Here is a 25,359-nt window from a genome sequence, read left to right on the forward strand (position 1 = left end):
GAAGTGAATACCAGACTCAGGATGTTACTTTGTGAGACTTGGGGTTAGGCTGCACTTAGATCTCCGCTCTGGCCCACCACATCACAAGAACGATGTGGAGGCTTTGGAGATGGTGTGAAAGAGATTGACCATGATGCTGCCTGAATGAGAGGGGGGTGAGGGGAGGCGAGAGAAACCCGGAGTGCTTTCTCTGGAGTTCAAGGGGCAGACTCGACAGAGATCTATAAAACCATGAGGTGCATAAACAGAGTCAGAAACTTTGTCTGAGAGTTGATATGTCTAAGACCGGGGGGGGGGGGGGGGGGGAGGCAGGCTTTGAAATGTGGGAGTGTTCAAAGGAGACGCGAGAGGCAAGGTTTATTTCCCCAGAGAGTGTGGAACAGGCAACTGGCTTGGGGGTGGAGATAGGGAGCAAAGGGAACACAGGAAGATGCAAGGGATGGAGGGATATGGACCAAGGAATTATTGGAGAAGGTTCTGAGGGACAGGGGCTCTTCATGTTTGGAATACAATGGATTTATTGGGTGTTGGGTAACATGGCTCGCGTGGGGATGGTGATGTCTCTCTCTCACTCTCTCTCTCTCTCTCTGGGTTCGGTGACGATCGATGGGGACCAGGCCAGTGGATGTTGTCCCTCACGGACTCCCACGAGTCTCTGACAGGCTCACTCACGGCAGAAGGGGAAATAACGTGGGGATGGGCGGTGAGCTGGTGAGATGGACACTCGGCACGGGCTTGGTCCTGGAAGGCAGAGGGTAGCAGCTAAAAGCTGACTAGGCCCAGGCTGTTTTCCCTGGAGCGTCGGAGGCTGAGGGGCGACCGTATAGAGGTTTACAAAATCATGAGGGACATGGATAGGGTAAATAGACAAAGTCTTTTCCCTGGGGTGGGGGAGTCCAGAACTAGAGGGGCATAGGTTTAGGATGAGAGGGGAAAGATACAAATGACATCTAAGGGGCAACTTTTTCACTCAGCGGGTGGAACGTGTATGCAATGAGCTGCCAGAGGATGTGGTGGAGGCTGGTACAATCACAACATTTAACAAGCATTTTGATGTAGATTAGATTCGCGACAGTATGGAAACATGTCCCTCTGCCCAACAAGACCACACCGACACTCCAAAGAGAAGTCCACGCAGAGCCACTCCCCCTACCCTATATTGCCCCCTGACTAATGCACCGAATACTACGGGACAATTTAGCACGGCCAATCCACCCTAACCTATACATCCCTGGGCACTATGGGACAATTTAGCTGTTAGTGACCACGCCCCTGTGTAATCAGGCTGCTGTTAGTGACCACGCCCCTGTGTAATCAGGCTGCTGTTAGTGACCGGGCCCCTGTGTAATCAGGCTGCTGTTAGTGACCGGGCCCCTGTGTAATCAGGCTGCTGTTAGTGACCACGCCCCTGTGTAATCAGGCTGCTGTTAGTGACCACGCCCCTGTGTAATCAGGCTGCTGTTAGTGACCGGGCCCCTGTGTAATCAGGCTGCTGTTAGTGACCGGGCCCCTGTGTAATCAGGCTGCTGTTAGTGACCACGCCCCTGTGTAATCAGGCTGCTGTTAGTGACCGGGCCCCTGTGTAATCAGGCTGCTGTTAGTGACCGGGCCCCTGTGTAATCAGGCTGCTGTTAGTGATCACGCCCCTGTGTAATCAGGCTGCTGTTAGTGACCGGGCCCCTGTGTAATCAGGCTGCTGTTAGTGACCACGCCCCTGTGTAATCAGGCTGCTGTTAGTGACCGGGCCCCTGTGTAATCAGGCTGCTGTTAGTGACCGGGCCCCTGTGTAATCAGGCTGCTGTTAGTGACCACGCCCCTGTGTAATCAGGCTGCTGTTAGTGACCGGGCCCCTGTGTAATCAGGCTGCTGTTAGTGACCACGCCCCTGTGTAATCAGGCTGCTATTAGTGACTGGGCCCCTGTGTAATCAGGCTGCTGTTAGTGACCGGGACTCTGTGTAATCAGGCTGCTGTTAGTGACCACGCCCCTGTGTAATCAGGCTGCTGTTAGTGACCGGGCCCCTGTGTAATCAGGCTGCTGTTAGTGACCGGGCCCCTGTGTAATCAGGCTGCTGTTAGTGACCGGGCCCCTGTGTAATCAGGCTGCTGTCAGTGACCGGGCCCCTGTGTAATCAGGCTGCTGTTAGTGACCGGGCCCCTGTGTAATCAGGCTGCTGTTAGTGACCACGCCCCTGTGTAATCAGGCTGCTGTTAGTGACCACGCCCCTGTGTAATCAGGCTGCTGTTAGTGACCGCGCCCCTGTGTAATCAGGCTGCTGTTAGTGACCGCGCCCCTGTGTAATCAGGCTGCTGTTAGTGACCGCGCCCCTGTGTAATCAGGCTGCTGTTAGTGACCGGGCCCCTGTGTAATCAGGCTGCTGTTAGTGACCACGCCCCTGTGTAATCAGGCTGCTGTTAGTGACCGGGCCCCTGTGTAATCAGGCTGCTGTTAGTGACCACGCCCCTGTGTAATCAGGCTGCTGTTAGTGACCACGCCCCTGTGTAATCAGGCTGCTATTAGTGACCGGGCCCCTGTGTAATCAGGCTGCTGTTAGTGACCGGGCCCCTGTGTAATCAGGCTGCTGTTAGTGACCACGCCCCTGTGTAATCAGGCTGCTGTTAGTGACCACGCCCCTGTGTAATCAGGCTGCTGTTAGTGACCGGGCCCCTGTGTAATCAGGCTGCTGTTAGTGACCACGCCCCTGTGTAATCAGGCTGCTGTTAGTGACCGGGCCCCTGTGTAATCAGGCTGCTGTTAGTGACCACGCCCCTGTGTAATCAGGCTGCTGTTAGTGACCACGCCCCTGTGTAATCAGGCTGCTGTTAGTGACCACGCCCCTGTGTAATCAGGCTGCTGTTAGTGACCGGGCCCCTGTGTAATCAGGCTGCTGTTAGTGACCACGCCCCTGTGTAATCAGGCTGCTGTTAGTGACCGGGCCCCTGTGTAATCAGGCTGCTGTTAGTGACCGGGCCCCTGTGTAATCAGGCTGCTGTTAGTGACCACGCCCCTGTGTAATCAGGCTGCTGTTAGTGACCACGCCCCTGTGTAATCAGGCTGCTGTTAGTGACCGGGCCCCTGTGTAATCAGGCTGCTGTTAGTGACCACGCCCCTGTGTAATCAGGCTGCTGTTAGTGACCACGCCCCTGTGTAATCAGGCTGCTGTTAGTGACCACGCCCCTGTGTAATCAGGCTGCTGTTAGTGACCGGGCCCCTGTGTAATCAGGCTGCTGTTAGTGACCGGGACTCTGTGTAATCAGGCTGCTGTTAGTGACCACGCCCCTGTGTAATCAGGCTGCTGTTAGTGACCGGGCCCCTGTGTAATCAGGCTGCTGTTAGTGACCGGGCCCCTGTGTAATCAGGCTGCTGTCAGTGACCGGGCCCCTGTGTAATCAGGCTGCTGTTAGTGACCGGGCCCCTGTGTAATCAGGCTGCTGTTAGTGACCGGGCCCCTGTGTAATCAGGCTGCTGTTAGTGACCGCGCCCCTGTGTAATCAGGCTGCTGTTAGTGACCACGCCCCTGTGTAATCAGGCTGCTGTTAGTGACCACGCCCCTGTGTAATCAGGCTGCTGTTAGTGACCCGGCCCCTGTGTAATCAGGCTGCTGTTAGTGACCACGCCCCTGTGTAATCAGGCTGCTGTTAGTGACCGGGCCCCTGTGTAATCAGGCTGCTGTTAGTGACCACGCCCCTGTGTAATCAGGCTGCTGTTAGTGACCGGGCCCTGTGTAATCAGGCTGCTGTTAGTGACCGGGCCCCTGTGTAATCAGGCTGCTGTTAGTGACCACGCCCCTGTGTAATCAGGCTGCTGTTAGTGACCGGGCCCCTGTGTAATCAGGCTGCTGTTAGTGACCGGGCCCCTGTGTAATCAGGCTGCTGTTAGTGACCACGCCCCTGTGTAATCAGGCTGCTGTTAGTGACCACGCCCCTGTGTAATCAGGCTGCTGTTAGTGACCGGGCCCCTGTGTAATCAGGCTGCTGTTAGTGACCGGGCCCCTGTGTAATCAGGCTGCTGTTAGTGACCCGGCCCCGGTGTAATCAGGCTGCTGTTAGTGACCGGGCCCCTGTGTAATCAGGCTGCTGTCAGTGACCGGGCCCCTGTGTAATCAGGCTGCTGTTAGTGACCGGGCCCCTGTGTAATCAGGCTGCTGTTAGTGACCGCGCCCCTGTGTAATCAGGCTGCTGTTAGTGACCACGCCCCTGTGTAATCAGGCTGCTGTTAGTGACCGGGCCCCTGTGTAATCAGGCTGCTGTTAGTGACCTGGCCCCTGTGTAATCAGGCTGCTATTAGTGACCGGGCCCCTGTGTAATCAGGCTGCTGTTAGTGACCGGGCCCCTGTGTAATCAGGCTGCTGTTAGTGACCGGGCCCCTGTGTAATCAGGCTGCTGTTAGTGACCACGCCCCTGTGTAATCAGGCTGCTGTTAGTGACCGGGCCCCTGTGTAATCAGGCTGCTGTTAGTGACCACGCCCCTGTGTAATCAGGCTGCTGTTAGTGACCGGGCCCCTGTGTAATCAGGCTGCTGTTAGTGACCGGGCCCCTGTGTAATCAGGCTGCTGTTAGTGACCACGCCCCTGTGTAATCAGGCTGCTGTTAGTGACCACGCCCCTGTGTAATCAGGCTGCTGTTAGTGACCACGCCCCTGTGTAATCAGGCTGCTGTTAGTGACCACGCCCCTGTGTAATCAGGCTGCTGTTAGTGACCGGGCCCCTGTGTAATCAGGCTGCTGTTAGTGACCGGGACTCTGTGTAATCAGGCTGCTGTTAGTGACCACGCCCCTGTGTAATCAGGCTGCTGTTAGTGACCGGGCCCCTGTGTAATCAGGCTGCTGTTAGTAACCGGGCCCCTGTGTAATCAGGCTGCTGTTAGTGACCGGGCCCCTGTGTAATCAGGCTGCTGTTAGTGACCGGGCCCCTGTGTAATCAGGCTGCTGTTAGTGACCACGCCCCTGTGTAATCAGGCTGCTGTTAGTGACCGGGCCCCTGTGTAATCAGGCTGCTGTTAGTGACCACGCCCCTGTGTAATCAGGCTGCTGTTAGTGACCACGCCCCTGTGTAATCAGGCTGCTGTTAGTGACCGGGCCCCTGTGTAATCAGGCTGCTGTTAGTGACCGGGCCCCTGTGTAATCAGGCTGCTGTTAGTGACCACGCCCCTGTGTAATCAGGCTGCTGTTAGTGACCCGGCCCCTGTGTAATCAGGCTGCTGTTAGTGACCGGGCCCCTGTGTAATCAGGCTGCTGTTAGTGACCACGCCCCTGTGTAATCAGGCTGCTGTTAGTGACCGGGCCCCTGTGTAATCAGGCTGCTGTTAGTGACCGGGCCCCTGTGTAATCAGGCTGCTGTTAGTGACCCGGCCCCTGTGTAATCAGGCTGCTGTTAGTGACCGGGCCCCTGTGTAATCAGGCTGCTGTTAGTGACCGGGCCCCTGTGTAATCAGGCTGCTGTTAGTGACCACGCCCCTGTGTAATCAGGCTGCTGTTAGTGACCACGCCCCTGTGTAATCAGGCTGCTGTTAGTAACCGGGCCCCTGTGTAATCAGGCTGCTGTTAGTCACCGGGCCCCTGTGTAATCAGGCTGCTGTTAGTGACCACGCCCCTGTGTAATCAGGCTGCTGTTAGTGACCGGGCCCCTGTGTAATCAGGCTGCTGTTAGTGACCGGGCCCCTGTGTAATCAGGCTGCTGTTAGTGACCTCGCCCCTGTGTAATCAGGCTGCTGTTAGTGACCACGCCCCTGTGTAATCAGGCTGCTGTTAGTGACCGGGCCCCTGTGTAATCAGGCTGCTGTTAGTGACCACGCCCCTGTGTACTCAGGCTGCTGTTAGTGACCACGCTGCTGTGTAATCAGGCTGCTGTTAGTGACCACGCCCCTGTGTAATCAGGATGCTGTTAGTGACCACGCCCCTGTGTAATCAGGCTGCTGTTAGTGACCGGGCCCCTGTGTAATCAGGCTGCTGTTAGTGACCACGCCCCTGTGTAATCAGGCTGCTGTTAGTGACCACGCCCCTGTGTAATCAGGCTGCTGTTAGTGACCGGGCCCCTGTGTAATCAGGCTGCTGTTAGTGACCGGGCCCCTGTGTAATCAGGCTGCTGTTAGTGACCACGCCCCTGTGTAATCAGGCTGCTGTTAGTGACCGCGCCCCTGTGTAATCAGGCTGCTGTTAGTGACCGGGCCCCTGTGTAATCAGGCTGCTGTTAGTGACCACGCCCCTGTGTAATCAGGCTGCTGTTAGTGACCACGCCCCTGTGTAATCAGGCTGCTGTTAGTGACCGGGCCCCTGTGTAATCAGGCTGCTGTTAGTGACCACGCCCCTGTGTAATCAGGCTGCTGTTAGTGACCACGCCCCCTGTGTAATCAGGCTGCTGTTAGTGACCGGGCCCCTGTGTAATCAGGCTGCTGTTAGTGACCACGCCCCTGTGTAATCAGGCTGCTGTTAGTGACCGGGCCCCTGTGTAATCAGGCTGCTGTTAGTGACCACGCCCCTGTGTAATCAGGCTGCTGTTAGTGACCGGGCCCCTGTGTAATCAGGCTGCTGTTAGTGACCACGCCCCTGTGTAATCAGGCTGCTGTTAGTGACCACGCCCCTGTGTAATCAGGCTGCTGTTAGTGACCGCGCCCCTGTGTAATCAGGCTGCTGTTAGTGACCGGGCCCCTGTGTAATCAGGCTGCTGTTAGTGACCACGCCCCTGTGTAATCAGGCTGCTGTTAGTGACCGGGCCCCTGTGTAATCAGGCTGCTGTTAGTGACCACGCCCCTGTGTAATCAGGCTGCTGTTAGTGACCACGCCCCCTGTGTAATCAGGCTGCTGTTAGTGACCGGGCCCCTGTGTAATCAGGCTGCTGTTAGTGACCACGCCCCTGTGTAATCAGGCTGCTGTTAGTGACCGGGCCCCTGTGTAATCAGGCTGCTGTTAGTGACCGGGCCCTGTGTAATCAGGCTGCTGTTCGTGACCGGGCCCCTGTGTAATCAGGGTGCTGTTAGTGACCGGGCCCCTGTGTAATCAGGCTGCTGTTAGTGACCACGCCCCTGTGTAATCAGGCTGCTGTTAGTGACCGGGCCCCTGTGTAATCAGGCTGCTGTTAGTGACCACGCCCCTGTGTAATCAGGCTGCTGTTAGTGACCGGGCCCCTGTGTAATCAGGCTGCTGTTAGTGACCACGCCCCTGTGTAATCAGGCTGCTGTTAGTGACCGGGCCCCTGTGTAATCAGGCTGCTGTTAGTGACCGGGCCCCTGTGTAATCAGGCTGCTGTTAGTGACCACGCCCCTGTGTAATCAGGCTGCTGTTAGTGACCGGGCCCCTGTGTAATCAGGCTGCTGTTAGTGACCGGGCCCCTGTGTAATCAGGCTGCTGTTAGTGACCACGCCCCTGTGTAATCAGGCTGCTGTTAGTGACCACGCCCCTGTGTAATCAGGCTGCTGTTAGTGACCGGGCCCCTGTGTAATCAGGCTGCTGTTAGTGACCGGGACTCTGTGTAATCAGGCTGCTGTTAGTGACCACGCCCCTGTGTAATCAGGCTGCTGTTAGTGACCGGGCCCCTGTGTAATCAGGCTGCTGTTAGTGACCGGGCCCCTGTGTAATCAGGCTGCTGTTAGTGACCGGGCCCCTGTGTAATCAGGCTGCTGTCAGTGACCGGGCCCCTGTGTAATCAGGCTGCTGTTAGTGACCGGGCCCCTGTGTAATCAGGCTGCTGTTAGTGACCGGGCCCCTGTGTAATCAGGCTGCTGTTAGTGACCGCGCCCCTGTGTAATCAGGCTGCTGTTAGTGACCACGCCCCTGTGTAATCAGGCTGCTGTTAGTGACCGGGCCCCTGTGTAATCAGGCTGCTGTTAGTGACCACGCCCCTGTGTAATCAGGCTGCTATTAGTGACCGGGCCCCTGTGTAATCAGGCTGCTGTTAGTGACCGGGCCCCTGTGTAATCAGGCTGCTGTTAGTGACCACGCCCCTGTGTAATCAGGCTGCTGTTAGTGACCACGCCCCTGTGTAATCAGGCTGCTGTTAGTGACCGGGCCCCTGTGTAATCAGGCTGCTGTTAGTGACCACGCCCCTGTGTAATCAGGCTGCTGTTAGTGACCGGGCCCCTGTGTAATCAGGCTGCTGTTAGTGACCGGGCCCCTGTGTAATCAGGCTGCTGTTAGTGACCACGCCCCTGTGTAATCAGGCTGCTGTTAGTGACCACGCCCCTGTGTAATCAGGCTGCTGTTAGTGACCGGGCCCCTGTGTAATCAGGCTGCTGTTAGTGACCGGGACTCTGTGTAATCAGGCTGCTGTTAGTGACCACGCCCCTGTGTAATCAGGCTGCTGTTAGTGACCGGGCCCCTGTGTAATCAGGCTGCTGTTAGTAACCGGGCCCCTGTGTAATCAGGCTGCTGTTAGTGACCGGGCCCCTGTGTAATCAGGCTGCTGTTAGTGACCGGGCCCCTGTGTAATCAGGCTGCTGTTAGTGACCACGCCCCTGTGTAATCAGGCTGCTGTTAGTGACCGGGCCCCTGTGTAATCAGGCTGCTGTTAGTGACCACGCCCCTGTGTAATCAGGCTGCTGTTAGTGACCACGCTCCTGTGTAATCAGGCTGCTGTTAGTGACCGGGCCCCTGTGTAATCAGGCTGCTGTTAGTGACCGGGCCCCTGTGTAATCAGGCTGCTGTTAGTGACCACGCCCCTGTGTAATCAGGCTGCTGTTATTGACCGGGCCCCTGTGTAATCAGGCTGCTGTTAGTGACCGGGCCCCTGTGTAATCAGGCTGCTGTTAGTGACCACGCCCCTGTGTAATCAGGCTGCTGTTAGTGACCGGGCCCCTGTGTAATCAGGCTGCTGTTAGTGACCGGGCCCCTGTGTAATCAGGCTGCTGTTAGTGACCCCGCCCCTGTGTAATCAGGCTGCTGTTAGTGACCACGCCCCTGTGTAATCAGGCTGCTGTTAGTGACCGGGCCCCTGTGTAATCAGGCTGCTGTTAGTCACCGGGCCCCTGTGTAATCAGGCTGCTGTTAGTGACCACGCCCCTGTGTAATCAGGCTGCTGTTAGTGACCGGGCCCCTGTGTAATCAGGCTGCTGTTAGTGACCGGGCCCCTGTGTAATCAGGCTGCTGTTAGTGACCGGGCCCCTGTGTAATCAGGCTGCTGTTAGTGACCGGGCCCCTGTGTAATCAGGCTGCTGTTAGTGACCGGGCCCCTGTGTAATCAGGCTGCTGTTAGTGACCACGCCCCTGTGTAATCAGGCTGCTGTTAGTGACCACGCCCCTGTGTAATCAGGCTGCTGTTAGTGACCGGGCCCCTGTGTAATCAGGCTGCTGTTAGTGACCGGGCCCCTGTGTAATCAGGCTGCTGTTAGTGACCACGCCCCTGTGTAATCAGGCTGCTGTTAGTGACCACGCTGCTGTGTAATCAGGCTGCTGTTAGTGACCACGCCCCTGTGTAATCAGGATGCTGTTAGTGACCACGCCCCTGTGTAATCAGGCTGCTGTTAGTGACCGGGCCCCTGTGTAATCAGGCTGCTGTTAGTGACCACGCCCCTGTGTAATCAGGCTGCTGTTAGTGACCACGCCCCTGTGTAATCAGGCTGCTGTTAGTGACCGGGCCCCTGTGTAATCAGGCTGCTGTTAGTGACCGGGCCCCTGTGTAATCAGGCTGCTGTTAGTGACCACGCCCCTGTGTAATCAGGCTGCTGTTAGTGACCGCGCCCCTGTGTAATCAGGCTGCTGTTAGTGACCGGGCCCCTGTGTAATCAGGCTGCTGTTAGTGCCCGGGCCCCTGTGTAATCAGGCTGCTGTTAGTGACCGGGCCCCAGTGTAATCAGGCTGCTGTTAGTGACCCCGCCCCTGTGTAATCAGGCTGCTGTTAGTGACCACGCCCCTGTGTAATCAGGCTGCTGTTAGTGACCGGGCCCCTGTGTAATCAGGCTGCTGTTAGTGACCACGCCCCTGTGTAATCAGGCTGCTGTTAGTGACCGGGCCCCTGTGTAATCAGGCTGCTGTTAGTGACCCCGCCCCTGTGTAATCAGGCTGCTGTTAGTGACCACGCCCCTGTGTAATCAGGCTGCTGTTAGTGACCGGGCCCCTGTGTAATCAGGCTGCTGTTAGTGACCACGCCCCTGTGTAATCAGGCTGCTGTTAGTGACCGGGCCCCTGTGTAATCAGGCTGCTGTTAGTGACCACGCCCCTGTGTAATCAGGCTGCTGTTAGTGACCACGCCCCTGTGTAATCAGGCTGCTGTTAGTGACCGGGCCCCTGTGTAATCAGGCTGCTGTTAGTGACCACGCCCCTGTGTAATCAGGCTGCTGTTAGTGACCGGGCCCCTGTGTAATCAGGCTGCTGTTAGTGACCACGCCCCTGTGTAATCAGGCTGCTGTTAGTGACCACCCCCCTGTGTAATCAGGCTGCTGTTAGTGACCGGGCCCCTGTGTAATCAGGCTGCTGTTAGTGACCACGCCCCTGTGTAATCAGGCTGCTGTTAGTGACCGGGCCCCTGTGTAATCAGGCTGCTGTTAGTGACCGGGCCCCTGTGTAATCAGGCTGCTGTTCGTGACCGGGCCCCTGTGTAATCAGGGTGCTGTTAGTGACCGGGCCCCTGTGTAATCAGGCTGCTGTTAGTGACCACGCCCCTGTGTAATCAGGCTGCTGTTAGTGACCGGGCCCCTGTGTAATCAGGCTGCTGTTAGTGACCACGCCCCTGTGTAATCAGGCTGCTGTTAGTGACCACGCCCCTGTGTAATCAGGCTGCTGTTAGTGACCGGGCCCCTGTGTAATCAGGCTGCTGTTAGTGACCGGGCCCCTGTGTAATCAGGCTGCTGTTAGTCACCGGGCCCCTGTGTAATCAGGCTGCTGTTAGTGACCACGCCCCTGTGTAATCAGGCTGCTGTTAGTGACCACGCCCCTGTGTAATCAGGCTGCTGTTAGTGACCGGGCCCCTGAGTAATCAGGCTGCTGTTAGTGACCAGGCCCCTGTGTAATCAGGCTGCTGTTAGTGACCGGGCCCCTGTGTAATCAGGCTGCTGTTAGTGACCGGGCCCCTGTGTAATCAGGCTGCTGTTAGTGACCACGCCCCTGTGTAATCAGGCTGCTGTTAGTGACCGGGCCCCTGTGTAATCAGGCTGCTGTTAGTGACCGGGCCCCTGTGTAATCAGGCTGCTGTTAGTGACCACGCCCCTGTGTAATCAGGCTGCTGTTAGTGACCGGGCCCCTGTGTAATCAGGCTGCTGTTAGTGACCACGCCCCTGTGTAATCAGGCTGCTGTTAGTGACCGGGCCCCTGTGTAATCAGGCTGCTGTTAGTGACCGGGCCCCTGTGTAATCAGGCTGCTGTTAGTGACCGGGCCCCTGTGTAATCAGGCTGCTGTTAGTGACCACGCCCCTGTGTAATCAGGCTGCTGTTAGTGACCGGGCCCCTGTGTAATCAGGCTGCTGTTAGTGACCACGCCCCTGTGTAATCAGGCTGCTGTTAGTGACCACGCCCCTGTGTAATCAGGCTGCTGTTAGTGACCGGGCCCCTGTGTAATCAGGCTGCTGTTAGTGACCACGCCCCTGTGTAATCAGGCTGCTGTTAGTGACCACGCCCCTGTGTAATCAGGCTGCTGTTAGTGACCACGCCCCTGTGTAATCAGGCTGCTGTTAGTCACCGGGCCCCTGTGTAATCAGGCTGCTGTTAGTGACCACGCCCCTGTGTAATCAGGCTGCTGTTAGTGACCGGGCCCCTGTGTAATCTGGCTGCTGTTAGTGACCACGCCCCTGTGTAATCAGGCTGCTGTTAGTGACCGGGCCCCTGTGTAATCAGGCTGCTGTTAGTGACCACGCCCCTGTGTAATCAGGCTGCTGTTAGTGACCACGCCCCTGTGTAATCAGGCTGCTGTTAGTGACCGGGCCCCTGTGTAATCAGGCTGCTGTTAGTGACCGGGCCCCTGTGTAATCAGGCTGCTGTTAGTGACCACGCCCCTGTGTAATCAGGCTGCTGTTAGTGACCGGGCCCCTGTGTAATCAGGCTGCTGTTAGTGACCACGCCCCTGTGTAATCAGGCTGCTGTTAGTGACCGGGCCCCTGTGTAATCAGGCTGCTGTTAGTGACCACGCCCCTGTGTAATCAGGCAGCTGTTAGTGACCACGCCCCTGTGTAATCAGGCTGCTGTTAGTGACCGGGCCCCTGTGTAATCAGGCTGCTGTTAGTGACCGGGCCCCTGTGTAATCAGGCTGCTGTTAGTGACCACGCCCCTGTGTAATCAGGCTGCTGTTAGTGACCGGGCCCCTGTGTAATCAGGCTGCTGTTAGTGACCGGGCCCCTGTGTAATCAGGCTGCTGTTAGTCACCGGGCCCCTGTGTAATCAGGCTGCTGTTAGTGACCACGCCCCTGTGTAATCAGGCTGCTGTTAGTGACCGGGCCCCTGAGTAATCAGGCTGCTGTTAGTGACCAGGCCCCTGTGTAATCAGGCTGCTGTTAGTGACCGGGCCCTGTGTAATCAGGCTGCTGTTAGTGACCGGGCCCCTGTGTAATCAGGCTGCTGTGAGTGACCGGGCCCCTGTGTAATCAGCCTGCTGTTAGTGACCACGCCCCTGTGTAATCAGGCTGCTGTTAGTGACCGGGCCCCTGTGTACTCAGGCTGCTGTTAGTGACCACGCCCCTGTGTAATCAGGCTGCTGTTAGTGACCGGGCCCCTGTGTAATCAGGCTGCTGTTAGTGACCGGGCCCTGTGTAATCAGGCTGCTGTTAGTGACCACGCCCCTGTGTAATCAGGCTGCTGTTAGTGACCGGGCCCTGTGTAATCAGGCTGCTGTTAGTGACCGGGCCCCTGTGTAATCAGGCTGCTGTTAGTGACCGGGCCCCTGTGTAATCAGGCTGCTGTTAGTGACCACGCCCCTGTGTAATCAGGCTGCTGTTAGTCACCGGGCCCCTGTGTAATCAGGCTGCTGTTAGTGACCGGGCCCCTGTGTAATCAGGCTGCTGTTAGTGACCGGGCCCCTGTGTAATCAGGCTGCTGTTAGTGACCACGCCCCTGTGTAATCAGGCTGCTGTTAGTGACCGGGCCCCTGTGTAATCAGGCTGCTGTTAGTGACCGGGCCCCTGTGTAATCAGGCTGCTGTTAGTGACCGGGCCCTGTGTAATCAGGCTGCTGTTAGTGACCGGGCCCCTGTGTAATCAGGCTGCTGTTAGTGACCGGGCCCCTGTGTATTCAGGCTGCTGTTAGTGACCACGCCCCTGTGTAATCAGGCTGCTGTTAGTGACCGGGCCCCTGTGTAATCAGGCTGCTGTTAGTGACCACGCCCCTGTGTAATCAGGCTGCTGTTAGTGACCACGCCCCTGTGTAATCAGGCTGCTGTTAGTGACCCGGCCCCTGTGTAATCAGGCTGCTGTTAGTGACCGCGCCCCTGTGTAATCAGGCTGCTGTTAGTGACCAGGCCCCTGTGTAATCAGGCTGCTGTTAGTGACCGGGCCCCTGTGTAATCAGGCTGCTGTTAGTGACCACGCCCCTGTGTAATCAGGCTGCTGTTAGTGACCACGCCCCTGTGTAATCAGGCTGCTGTTAGTGACCACGCCCCTGTGTAATCAGGCTGCTGTTAGTGACCACGCCCCTGTGTAATCAGGCTGCTGTTAGTGACCGGGCCCCTGTGTAATCAGGCTGCTGTTAGTGACCGGGCCCCTGTGTAATCAGGCTGCTGTTAGTGACCGGGCCCCTGTGTAATCAGGCTGCTGTTCGTGACCGGGCCCCTGTGTAATCAGGCTGCTGTTAGTGACCGGGCCCCTGTGTAATCAGGCTGCTGTTAGTGACCGGGCCCCTGTGTAATCAGGCTGCTGTTAGTGACCACGCCCCTGTGTAATCAGGCTGCTGTTAGTGACCGGGCCCCTGTGTAATCAGGCTGCTGTTAGTGACCACGCCCCTGTGTTATCAGGCTGCTGTTAGTGACCGGGCCCCTGTGTAATCAGGCTGCTGTTAGTGACCACGCCCCTGTGTAATCAGGCTGCTGTTAGTGACCACGCCCCTGTGTAATCAGGCTGCTGTTAGTGACCGGGCCCCTGAGTAATCAGGCTGCTGTTAGTGACCAGGCCCCTGTGTAATCAGGCTGCTGTTAGTGACCACGCCCCTGTGTAATCAGGCTGCTGTTAGTGACCGGGCCCCTGTGTAATCAGGCTGCTGTTAGTGACCGGGCCCCTGTGTAATCAGGCTGCTGTTAGTGACCGGGCCCCTGTGTAATCAGGCTGCTGTTAGTGACCGGGCCCCTGTGTAATCAGGCTGCTGTTAGTGACCGGGCCCCTGTGTAATCAGGCTGCTGTTAGTGACCTCGCCCCTGTGTAATCAGGCTGCTGTTAGTGACCGGGCCCCTGTGTAATCAGGCTGCTGTTAGTGACCGGGCCCCTGTGTAATCAGGCTGCTGTTAGTGACCGGGCCCTGTGTAATCAGGCTGCTGTTAGTGACCACGCCCCTGTGTAATCAGGCTGCTGTTAGTGACCGGGCCCCTGTGTAATCAGGCTGCTGTTAGTGACCACGCCCCTGTGTAATCAGGCTGCTGTTAGTGACCACGCCCCTGTGTAATCAGGCTGCTGTTAGTGACCGGGCCCCTGTGTAATCAGGCTGCTGTTAGTGACCGGGCCCCTGTGTAATCAGGCTGCTGTTAGTGACCACGCCCCTGTGTAATCAGGCTGCTGTTAGTGACCACGCCCCTGTGTAATCAGGCTGCTGTTAGTCACCGGGCCCCTGTGTAATCAGGCTGCTGTTAGTGACCACGCCCCTGTGTAATCAGGCTGCTGTTAGTGACCGGGCCCCTGTGTAATCAGGCTGCTGTTAGTGACCACGCCCCTGTGTAATCAGGCTGCTGTTAGTGACCGGGCCCCCTGTGTAATCAGGCTGCTGTTAGTGACCACGCCCCTGTGTAATCAGGCTGCTGTTAGTGACCCGGCCCCTGTGTAATCAGGCTGCTGTTAGTGACCACGCCCCTGTGTAATCAGGCTGCTGTTAGTGACCGGGCCCCTGTGTAATCAGGCTGCTGTTAGTGATCACGCCCCTGTGTAATCAGGCTGCTGTTAGTGACCACGCCCCTGTGTAATCAGGCTGCTGTTAGTGACCGGGCCCCTGTGTAATCAGGCTGCTGTTAGTGACCGGGCCCCTGTGTAATCAGGCTGCTGTTAGTGACCGCGCCCCTGTGTAATCAGGCTGCTGTTAGTGACCACGCCCCTGTGTAATCAGGCTGCTGTTAGTGACCGGGCCCCTGTGTAATCAGGCTGCTGTTAGTGACCACGCCCCTGTGTAATCAGGCTGCTGTTAGTGACCGGGCCCCTGTGTAATCAGGCTGCTGTTAGTGACCGGGCCCCTGTGTAATCAGGCTGCTGTTAGTGACCACGCCCCTGTGTAATCAGGCTGCTGTTAGTCACCGGGCCCCTGTGTAATCAGGCTGCTGTTAGTGACCACGCCCCTGTGTAATCAGGCTGCTGTTAGTCACCGGGCCCCTGTGTAATCAGGCTGCTGTTAGTGACCACGCCCCTGTGTAATCAGGCTGCTGTTAGTGACCACGCCCCTGTGTAATCAGGCTGCTGTTAGTGACCGGGCCCCTGAGTAATCAGGCTGCTGTTAGTGACCAGGCCCCTGTGTAATCAGGCTGCTGTTAGTGACCGGGCCCCTGTGTAATCAGGCTGCTGTTAGTGACCGGGCCCCTGTGTAATCAGGCTGCTGTTAGTGACCGGGCCCCTGTGTAATCAGGCTGCTGTTAGTGACCACGCCCCTGTGTAATCAGGCTGCTGTTAGTGACCGGGCCCCTGTGTAATCAGGCTGCTGTTAGTGACCACGCCCCTGTGTAATCAGGCTGCTGTTAGTGACCACGCCCCTGTGTAATCAGGATGCTGTTAGTGACCGGGCCCCTGTGTAATCAGGCTGCTGTTAGTGACCGGGCCCCTGTGTAATCAGGATGCTGTTAGTGACCGGGCCCCTGTGTAATCAGGCTGCTGTTAGTGACCGGGCCCCTGTGTAATCAGGCTGCTGTTAGTGACCACGCCCCTGTGTAATCAGGATGCTGTTAGTGACCGGGCCCCTGTGTAATCAGGCTGCTGTTAGTGACCACGCTCCTGTGTAATCAGGCTGCTGTTAGTGACCACGCCCCTGTGTAATCAGGCTGCTGTTAGTGACCGGGCCCCTGTGTAATCAGGCTGCTGTTAGTGACCACGCCCCTGTGTAATCAGGCTGCTGTTAGTGACCACGCTCCTGTGTAATCAGGCTGCTGTTAGTGACCGGGCCCCTGTGTAATCAGGCTGCTGTTAGTGACCGGGCCCCTGTGTAATCAGGCTGCTGTTAGTGACCGCGCCCCTGTGTAATCAGGCTGCTGTTAGTGACCGGGCCCCTGTGTAATCAGGCTGCTGTTAGTGACCGGGCCCCTGTGTAATCAGGCTGCTGTTAGTGACCACGCCCCTGTGTAATCAGGCTGCTGTTAGTGACCGGGCCCCTGTGTAATCAGGCTGCTGTTAGTGACCACGCCACTGTGTAATCAGGCTGCTGTTAGTGACCGGGCCCTGTGTAATCAGGCTGCTGTTAGTGACCACGCCCCTGTGTAATCAGGCTGCTGTTAGTGACCGGGCCCCTGTGTAATCAGGCTGCTGTTAGTGACCGGGCCCCTGTGTAATCAGGCTGCTGTTAGTGACCACGCCCCTGTGTAATCAGGCTGCTGTTAGTGACCGGGCCCCTGTGTAATCAGGCTGCTGTTAGTGACCGGGCCCCTGTGTAATCAGGCTGCTGTTAGTGACCACGCCCCTGTGTAATCAGTCTGCTGTTAGTGACCGGGCCCTGTGTAATCAGGCTGCTGTTAGTGACCGGGCCCCTGTGTAATCAGGCTGCTGTTAGTGACCACGCTCCTGTGTAATCAGGCTGCTGTTAGTGACCCGGCCCCTGTGTAATCAGGCTGCTGTTAGTGACCGGGCCCCTGTGTAATCAGGCTGCTGTTAGTGACCCGGCCCCTGTGTAATCAGGCTGCTGTTAGTGACCACGCTCCTGTGTAATCAGGCTGCTGTTAGTGACCGGGCCCCTGTGTAATCAGGCTGCTGTTAGTGACCGGGCCCCTGTGTAATCAGGCTGCTGTTAGTGACCGGGCCCCTGTGTAATCAGGCTGCTGTCAGTGACCACGCCCCTGTGTAATCAGGCTGCTGTTAGTGACCACGCCCCTGTGTAATCAGGCTGCTGTTAGTGACCGGGCCCCTGTGTAATCAGGCTGCTGTTAGTGACCACGCCCCTGTGTAATCAGGCTGCTGTTAGTGACCGGGCCCCTGTGTAATCAGGCTGCTGTTAGTGACCACGCCCCTGAGTAATCAGGCTGCTGTTAGTGACCAGGCCCCTGTGTAATCAGGCTGCTGTTAGTGACCACGCCCCTGTGTAATCAGGCTGCTGTTAGTGACCCGGCCCCTGTGTAATCAGGCTGCTGTTAGTGACCGGGCCCCTGTGTAATCAGGCTGCTGTTAGTGACCGGGCCCCTGTGTAATCAGGCTGCTGTTAGTGACCGGGCCCCTGTGTAATCAGGCTGCTGTTAGTGACCGGGCCCCTGTGTAATCAGGCTGCTGTTAGTGACCGGGCCCCTGTGTAATCAGGCTGCTGTTAGTGACCACGCCCCTGTGTAATCAGGCTGCTGTTAGTGACCATGCCCCTGTGTAATCAGGCTGCTGTTAGTGACCGGGCCCCTGTGTAATCAGGCTGCTGTTAGTGACCACGCCCCTGTGTAATCAGGCTGCTGTTAGTGACCGGGCCCCTGTGTAATCAGGCTGCTGTTAGTGACCACGCCCCTGTGTAATCAGGCTGCTGTTAGTGACCGGGCCCCTGTGTAATCAGGCTGCTGTTAGTGACCGGGCCCCTGTGTAATCAGGCTGCTGTTAGTGACCCGGCCCCTGTGTAATCAGGCTGCTGTTAGTGACCACGCCCCTGTGTAATCAGGCTGCTGTTAGTGACCACGCCCCTGTGTAATCAGGCTGCTGTTAGTGACCGGGCCCCTGTGTAATCAGGCTGCTGTTAGTGACCACGCCCCTGTGTAATCAGGCTGCTGTTAGTGACCGGGCCCCTGTGTAATCAGGCTGCTGTTAGTGACCACGCCCCTGTGTAATCAGGCTGCTGTTAGTGACCGGGCCCCTGTGTAATCAGGCTGCTGTTAGTGACCGGGCCCCTGTGTAATCAGGCTGCTGTTAGTGACCACGCCCCTGTGTAATCAGGCTGCTGTTAGTGACCACGCCCCTGTGTAATCAGGCTGCTGTTAGTGACCACGCCCCTGTGTAATCAGGCTGCTGTTAGTGACCGGGCCCCTGTGTAATCAGACTGCTGTTAGTGACCGGGCCCCTGTGTAATCAGGCTGCTGTTAGTGACCGGGCCCCTGTGTAATCAGGCTGCTGTTAGTGACCACGCCCCTGTGTAATCAGGCTGCTGTTAGTGACCGGGCCCCTGTGTAATCAGACTGCTGTTAGTGACCGGGCCCCTGGGTAATCAGGCTGCTGTTAGTGACCACGCCCCTGTGTAATCAGGCTGCTGTTAGTGACCATGCCCCTGTGTAATCAGGCTGCTGTTAGTGACCGGGCCCCTGTGTAATCAGGCTGCTGTTAGTGACCGGGCCCCTGTGTAATCAGGCTGCTGTTAGTGACCACGCCCCTGTGTAATCAGGCTGCTGTTAGTGACCAGGCCCCTGTGTAATCAGACTGCTGTTAGTGACCGGGCCCCTGTGTAATCAGGCTGCTGTTAGTGACCACGCCCCTGTGTAATCAGGCTGCTGTTAGTGACCGGGCCCCGGTGTAATCAGGCTGCTGTTAGTGACCACGCCCCTGTGTAATCAGGCTGCTGTTAGTGACCACGCCCCTGTGTAATCAGGCTGCTGTTAGTGACCGGGCCCCTGTGTAATCAGGCTGCTGTTAGTGACCACGCCCCTGTGTAATCAGGCTGCTGTTAGTGACCGGGCCCCTGTGTAATCAGGCTGCTGTTAGTGACCGGGCCCCTGTGTAATCAGGCTGCTGTTAGTGACCGGGCCCCTGTGTAATCAGGCTGCTGTTAGTGACCGGGCCCCTGTGTAATCAGGCTGCTGTTAGTGACCACGCCCCTGTGTAATCAGGCTGCTGTTAGTGACCGGGCCCCTGTGTAATCAGGCTGCTGTTAGTGACCGGGCCCCTGTGTAATCAGGCTGCTGTTAGTGACCACGCCCCTGTGTAATCAGGCTGCTGTTAGTGACCGGGCCCCTGTGTAATCAGGCTGCTGTTAGTGACCGGGCCCCTGTGTAATCAGGCTGCTGTTAGTGACCCCGCCCCTGTGTAATCAGGCTGCTGTTAGTGACCACGCCCCTGTGTAATCAGGCTGCTGTTAGTGACCGCGCCCCTGTGTAATCAGGCTGCTGTTAGTGACCGGGCCCCTGTGTAATCAGGCTGCTGTTAGTGACCACGCCCCTGTGTAATCAGGCTGCTGTTAGTGACCGGGCCCCTGTGTAATCAGGCTGCTGTTAGTGACCACGCCCCTGTGTAATCAGGCTGCTGTTAGTGACCACGCCCCTGTGTAATCAGGCTGCTGTTAGTGACCGGGCCCCTGTGTAATCAGGCTGCTGTTAGTGACCATGCCCCTGTGTAATCAGGCTGCTGTTAGTGACCACGCCCCTGTGTAATCAGGCTGCTGTTAGTGACCGGGCCCCTGTGTAATCAGGCTGCTGTTAGTGACCGGGCCCCTGTGTAATCAGGCTGCTGTTAGTGACCGGGCCCCTTTTTGCTCCTGCAGTTCTGTGCTGGGATGTGATGGCCATCTCGTGCATCATCAATGCCTCGTCCGCGGGCAGCGGCGCTGGCCCGGTGTACTGGAACGGTAGCACCAACTTCCAGAGTCACGTGCGCATCATCTCGACCTTGCTGATCCTCACCTCGGTGCTGGGGGCCCCGCTGAACGGCCTGGCCCTCTGGGTTCTGGGCTGCCGGCTGCGCCGCAAGAACCGCTTCCTGGTCTACGTGCTCAACCTGCTGTCAGCCGACTTCCTCTTCCTCACCCTGCAGGCCGCCCACAGCGTGTGCGCCTTCGCCATCGTGGACACCGCCCACCCGTCCCTGCTGGCCCTGCGTTGCCTCATCGTGGCCTGCAATGTCTCCAGCGCCTACCTGCTGACCTGGATCAGCGTCGAGCGCTTCTTCAGCGTGGCCTTCCCCATCTGGTGGCGCCTCTCGCGCACCCGGGAGTCCGCTGTCGTGGCCTCCTGCGTCATCTGGGCCCTGTCGCTGGGCATGGGCGTCCTCTACGGTGTCATCCGCGGAACCCGGGCCCTGTCCGTCGCTCAGGAGGGCCTAGTCGTTGTGGAGTTCGCCCTGGCCTTCGTAGGCCCATTCCTGGCCTTCCTCTTCGCCAACGCCTTCATCCTGTGCAGCCCCGGGCGTCCCTCCCGCAAGACCACCAGGCTCTACCGGGCCATCACCCTCAACGCCGTTGTGTTCCTCATGTGCTGGGCCCCCTACCACATCTGCGTCTTCCTCTACTACCGGGCGATGGTGGCTGGGCCCCTCGCCCGCTGCGTCTCCACTTTCTACGGGGCCTACTACTCCGTCTTTCTGCTCCACGTCAAAAGCTGCGTGATCCCGGTGGTCTACATCTCGGTCAGCACCGAGCTGAAGATCCGACTCCGCGAGTCCCTGCCGCACATCTTCGAGCGCCGCTTCAGCGAGGATTCCGGACTCTCGTCCCCCCTGCCCCCTACTGAGAACGACGCCTCCAACAGGAGGTAAACGGCAGCTCGGCCGAGGGAGCTCCCCCACTGGGGCGGGGAGAGAGAAATCACGGGCTCTCACCCCCTCCTCACCCCATCTCTCTCTCTCTTTGTGTCTCTCTGTGTCTTTCTCCATTCCTCTCTGTCTGTGTGTGTGTATGTGTATCTCTCTCTCTGTCTCTCCCTCTGTCTGTCTCTCTCTCTCCCTCTCTCTCTGTCTCTGTCTGTCTCTCTCTCCCCATCTCTCTCACTCTATTTCTCTGTCTCTCTCTCTCTGTCTCTTCCTCTCTCTCTCTCTGTCTCTCTGTGTCTCCCTGTCTCTCTCTCTCTCTCTGTCTTTCTGTCTCTCTCTGTCTCTCTCTCTCTCTCTCTCTTTCTGTCTCTCTCTGTCTCTCTCTCTCTCTCTCTCACTCTCTCTGTCTCTCCCCCTCTCTCTCTGTCTCTCTCTGTCTCTCTCTCTCTCTGTGTCTCTCCCTCCCTCTCCCCCTCTCTCTCCCTGTCTCTATCTCTCTGTCTCTGGTGAAAATGTGTTGCTGGTTAAAGCACAGCAGGTTAGGCAGCATCCAAGGAACAGGAAATTCGACGTTTCGGGCATAAGCCCTTCATCAGGAATGAGGAGAGTGTGCCAAGCAGGCTAAGATAAACTCTCTCTGTCTCTCCCTCTCTCTCCCTCTATCACTCTCTCTCTCTCTCTCTCTCTCTCACTCCCTCTCCCTCTTTCTCTCTCTCTCTCTCTGTCTCTCTCTTTCTGTCTCTCTCAGAGCCACCACCACCCCTCCCCCACTACCCTCAGCCTCACCCCTTGCAGTTCTTCCACCCCACCGCCCCCAACATGGGCACAGCTCGGAAGTTCAGCCCACACGCTGCCCCCCCTGTTGGTGAGACCTATCAGACTCACCCACCTCTCGGGCCCGACGCGTGGCTCGGTCAGACGATCGCGTGCAACTCGGTCGTTCCTCGTCACAGAGCAGGCTCGTCGATCATGCCCACTCCTGTGGGGGGAGGGGTGCGGCACCCAGACAGCGAGGAAGTTGGGCTTCGACGATGGGCGAGTGGGGAGTGTTCTCCAGTTCCCGAGTTACGCAGGAAGCGTTGCTCGCCTTTGACCTTCCCGTGACTCTGGGCTGGGGGAGAGACTGCTGAGCTGTTGGTCCCCGCTCACCCTTCACCCCATCAGGAGGATATCCTTCCTCCTGGACGCATGTGGTCACCTTTCACCTCGAGCATGACGTCTCCAATGCAGGGGGAGACCGCCTGGTCAGGAGAACTCCCGGAGGATCTTGGGAAGTCCTCACACCGAAACAATCCTCCAGAAAGCGCCGGAAACCAAGCACCCAACCCAACACACGCTCATTTATTGACCATCGTGAGTCAACGGAACAACAGAGAGAGAGAGATAGTTGGAAATTAGATCAGGAGCAGACAGCTGATCCAGCGAGGGAGGGCGTCTCAGTGGTTAGCGCTACTGCCTCACGGTGCCAGGGACGCAGGTTCGATCCCAGCCTCAGGGGGGGTCACTGTCTGTGTGGGAGATTACACATTCTCCCCGTGTCTGCGTGGGTTTCCTCCGGGTGCTCCAGTTTCCTCCCACAGTCCAAATATGTGCAGGTTAGGGTGGATTGGCCATGCTAAATTGTCCCACAGTGTTCAGGGATGTGCAGGTTAGGGTGGATTGGCCGGGCTAAATTGTCCCATAGTGTTCAGGGATGTGTAGGTTAGGGTGGATTGGACGTGCTAAATTGTCCCACAGTGTTCAGGGATGTGCAGGTTAGGGTGGATTGGCCGTGCTAAATTGACCCATAGTCTTCAGGGTGGTGTAGGTTCGGGTGGATTGGCCGTGCTAAATTGTCCCACAGTGTTCAGGGATGTGTAGGTTAGGGTGGATTGGCCGTGCTAAATTGTCCCATAGTGTTCAGGGATGTGTAGGTTAGGGTGGATTGGCCGTGCTAAATTGCCCATAGTGTTCAGGGATGTGCAGGTTAGGGTGGATTGGCCGTGCTAAATTGCCCCACAGTGTTCAGGGAAGTGTAGGTTAGGGTGGGTTGGCCGTGCTAAATTGTCCCACAGTGTTCAGGGATGTCCAGGTTAGGGTGGATTGGCCGTACTAAATTGTCCCACAGTGTTCAGGGATGTGCAGGTTAGGGTGGATTGGCCGTGCTAAATTGTCCCACAGTGTCCAGGGATGTGTAGGTTAGGGTGGATTGGCCGTGCTAAATTGCCCATAGTGTTCAGGGATGTGCAGGTTAGGGTGGATTGGCCGTGCTAAATTGTCCCATAGTGTTCAGGGATGTGTAGGTTAGGGTGGCTTGGCCGTGCTAAATTGTCCCATTGTGTTCAGGAATGTGTAGGTTAGGGTGGATTGGCCGTACTAAATTGTCCCACAGTGTTCAGGGATGTGTAGGTTAGGGTGGATTGGCCGTGCTAAATTGTCCCATAGTGTTCAGGGATGTGTAGGTTAGGGTGGATTGGCCGTGCTAAATTGTCCCACAGTGTTAAGGGATGTGTAGGTTAGGGTGGATTGGCCGTGCTAAATTGTCCCACAGTGTTCAGGGATGTGTAGGTTAGGGTGGATTGGCCATGCTAAATTGTCCCATAGTGTTCAGGGATGTGTAGGTTAGGGTGGATTGGCCGTGCTAAATTGTCCCATAGTGTTCAGGGATGTGTAGGTTAGGGTGGATTGGCCGTGCTAAATTGTTCCATTGTGTTCAGGGATGTGCAGGTTAGGGAGAATTGGCCGTGCTAAATTGTCCCATAGTGTTCCGGGGTATGTAGGTTAGGGTGGATTGGCCGTGCTAAATTGTCCCACAGTGTTCAGGGATGTGTACGTTAGGGTGGACTGGCCGTGCTAAATTGTCCCACAGTGTTCAGTGATGTGTAGGTTAGGGTGGATTGGCCGTGCTAAATTGTCCCACAGTGTTCAGGGATGTGCAGGTTAGGGTGGATTGGCCGTGCTAAATTGTTCCATAGTGTTCAGGGATGTGCAGGTTAGGGTGGATTGGCCGTGCTAAATTGTCCCACAGTGTTCAGGGATGTGCAGGTTAGGGTGGATTGGCCGTGCTAAATTGTCCCACAGTGTTCAGGGATGTGGAGGTTAGGGTGGATTGGCCGTGCTAAATTGTCCCACAGTGTTCAGGGATGTGCAGGTTAGGGTGGATTAGCCGTGCTAAATTGTTCCATAGTGTTCAGGGATGTGTGGTTTAGGGTGGATTGGCCGTGCTAAATTTTCCCATAGTGTTCAGGGATGTGTAGGTTAGGGTGGATTGGCCATGCTAAATTGTCCCATAGTGTTCAGGGATGTGTAGGTTAGGGTGGATTGGCCGTGCTAAATTGTCCCATAGTGTTCAGGGATGTGTAGGTTAGGGTGGATTGGCCGTGCTAAATTGTTCCATTGTGTTCAGGGATGTGCAGGTTAGGGAGAATTGGCCGTGCTAAATTGTCCCATAGTGTTCCGGGGTATGTAGGTTAGGGTGGATTGGCCGTGCTAAATTGTCCCACAGTGTTCAGGGATGTGCAGGTTAGGGTGGATTGACCGTGCTAAATTGTCCCACAGTGTTCAGGGATGTGTACGTTAGGGTGGACTGGCCGTGCTAAATTGTCCCACAGTGTTCAGGGATGTGTACGTTAGGGAGAATTGGCCGTGCTAAATTGTCCCATAGTGTTCAGTGATGTGTAGGTTAGGGTGGATTGGCCGTGCTAAATTGGCCCATAGTGTTCAGGGATGTGCAGGTTAGGGTGGATTGGCCGTGCTAAATTGTCCCATAGTGTTCAGGGATGTGTAGGTTAGGGTGGATTGGCCGTGCTAAATTGTCCCACAGTGTTCAGGGATGTGTAGTTTAGGGTGGATTGGCCGTGCTAAATTGTCCCACAGTGTTCAGGGATGTGCAGGTTAGGGTGGATTGGCCGTGCTAAATTGTCCCACAGTGTTCAGGGATGTGCAGGTTAGGGTGGATTGGCCGTGCTAAATTGTCCCACAGTGTTCAGGGATGTGCAGGTTAGGGTGGATTGGACGTGCTAAATTGTCCCACAGTGTTCAGGGATGTGCAGGTTCGGGTGGATTGGCCATGCTAAATTGTTCCATAGTGTTCAGGGATGTGTGGTTTAGGGTGGATTGGCCGTGCTAAATTTTCCCTTAGTGTTCAGGGATGTGTAGGTTCGTGAGGATTTGCCGTGCTAAATTGTCCCATAGTGTTCAGGGATGTGTAGGTTAGGGTGGATTAGCCGTGCTAAATTGTCCCACAGTGTTAAGGGATGTGTAGGTTAGGGTGGATTGGCCGTGCTAAATTGTCCCACAGTGTTCAGGGATGTGTAGGTTAGGGTGGATTGGCCATGCTAAATTGTCCCATAGTGTTCAGGGATGTGTAGGTTAGGGTGGATTGGCCGTGCTAAATTGTCCCATAGTGTTCAGGGATGTGTAGGTTAGGGTGGATTGGCCGTGCTAAATTGTTCCATTGTGTTCAGGGATGTGCAGGTTAGGGAGAATTGGCCGTGCTAAATTGTCCCATAGTGTTCCGGGGTATGTAGGTTAGGGTGGATTGGCCGTGCTAAATTGTCCCACAGTGTTCAGGGATGTGCAGGTTAGGGTGGATTCACCGTGCTAAATTGTCCCACAGTGTTCAGGGATGTGTACGTTAGGGTGGACTGGCCGTGCTAAATTGTTCCATTGTGTTCAGGGATGTGCAGGTTAGGGAGAATTGGCCGTGCTAAATTGTCCCA

At 56.5% G+C, this 25,359-nt stretch overlaps 1 protein-coding gene across 2 annotated transcripts in view; it reads left to right on the forward strand.

Annotated features, from left to right (window-relative positions):
• The window catches only part of LOC132813075 (mas-related G-protein coupled receptor member A6-like), a 27,202-nt gene extending 3,535 nt beyond the window's left edge, over window positions 1–23,667 (forward strand). The window contains exons 2-3 of one of the 2 annotated variants that reach the window (XR_009643925.1): window positions 19,677–22,624; window positions 22,837–23,667. Coding sequence is in view for 1 of the 2 variants with exons in the window: in XM_060823060.1 (XP_060679043.1) it covers window positions 19,694–20,665 (972 nt within the window). In the remaining variant the exon portion in view is untranslated. Of the gene's footprint in view, window positions 1–19,676 lie in introns of both variants that reach the window. The other variant, XM_060823060.1, reaches the window with a different exon arrangement.
• Window positions 23,668–25,359: the final 1,692 nt, after the last annotated feature.

This window comes from Hemiscyllium ocellatum, unplaced genomic scaffold (assembly GCF_020745735.1).
Source record: "Hemiscyllium ocellatum isolate sHemOce1 unplaced genomic scaffold, sHemOce1.pat.X.cur. scaffold_3214_pat_ctg1, whole genome shotgun sequence".
Taxonomy (NCBI): domain Eukaryota; kingdom Metazoa; phylum Chordata; class Chondrichthyes; order Orectolobiformes; family Hemiscylliidae; genus Hemiscyllium; species Hemiscyllium ocellatum.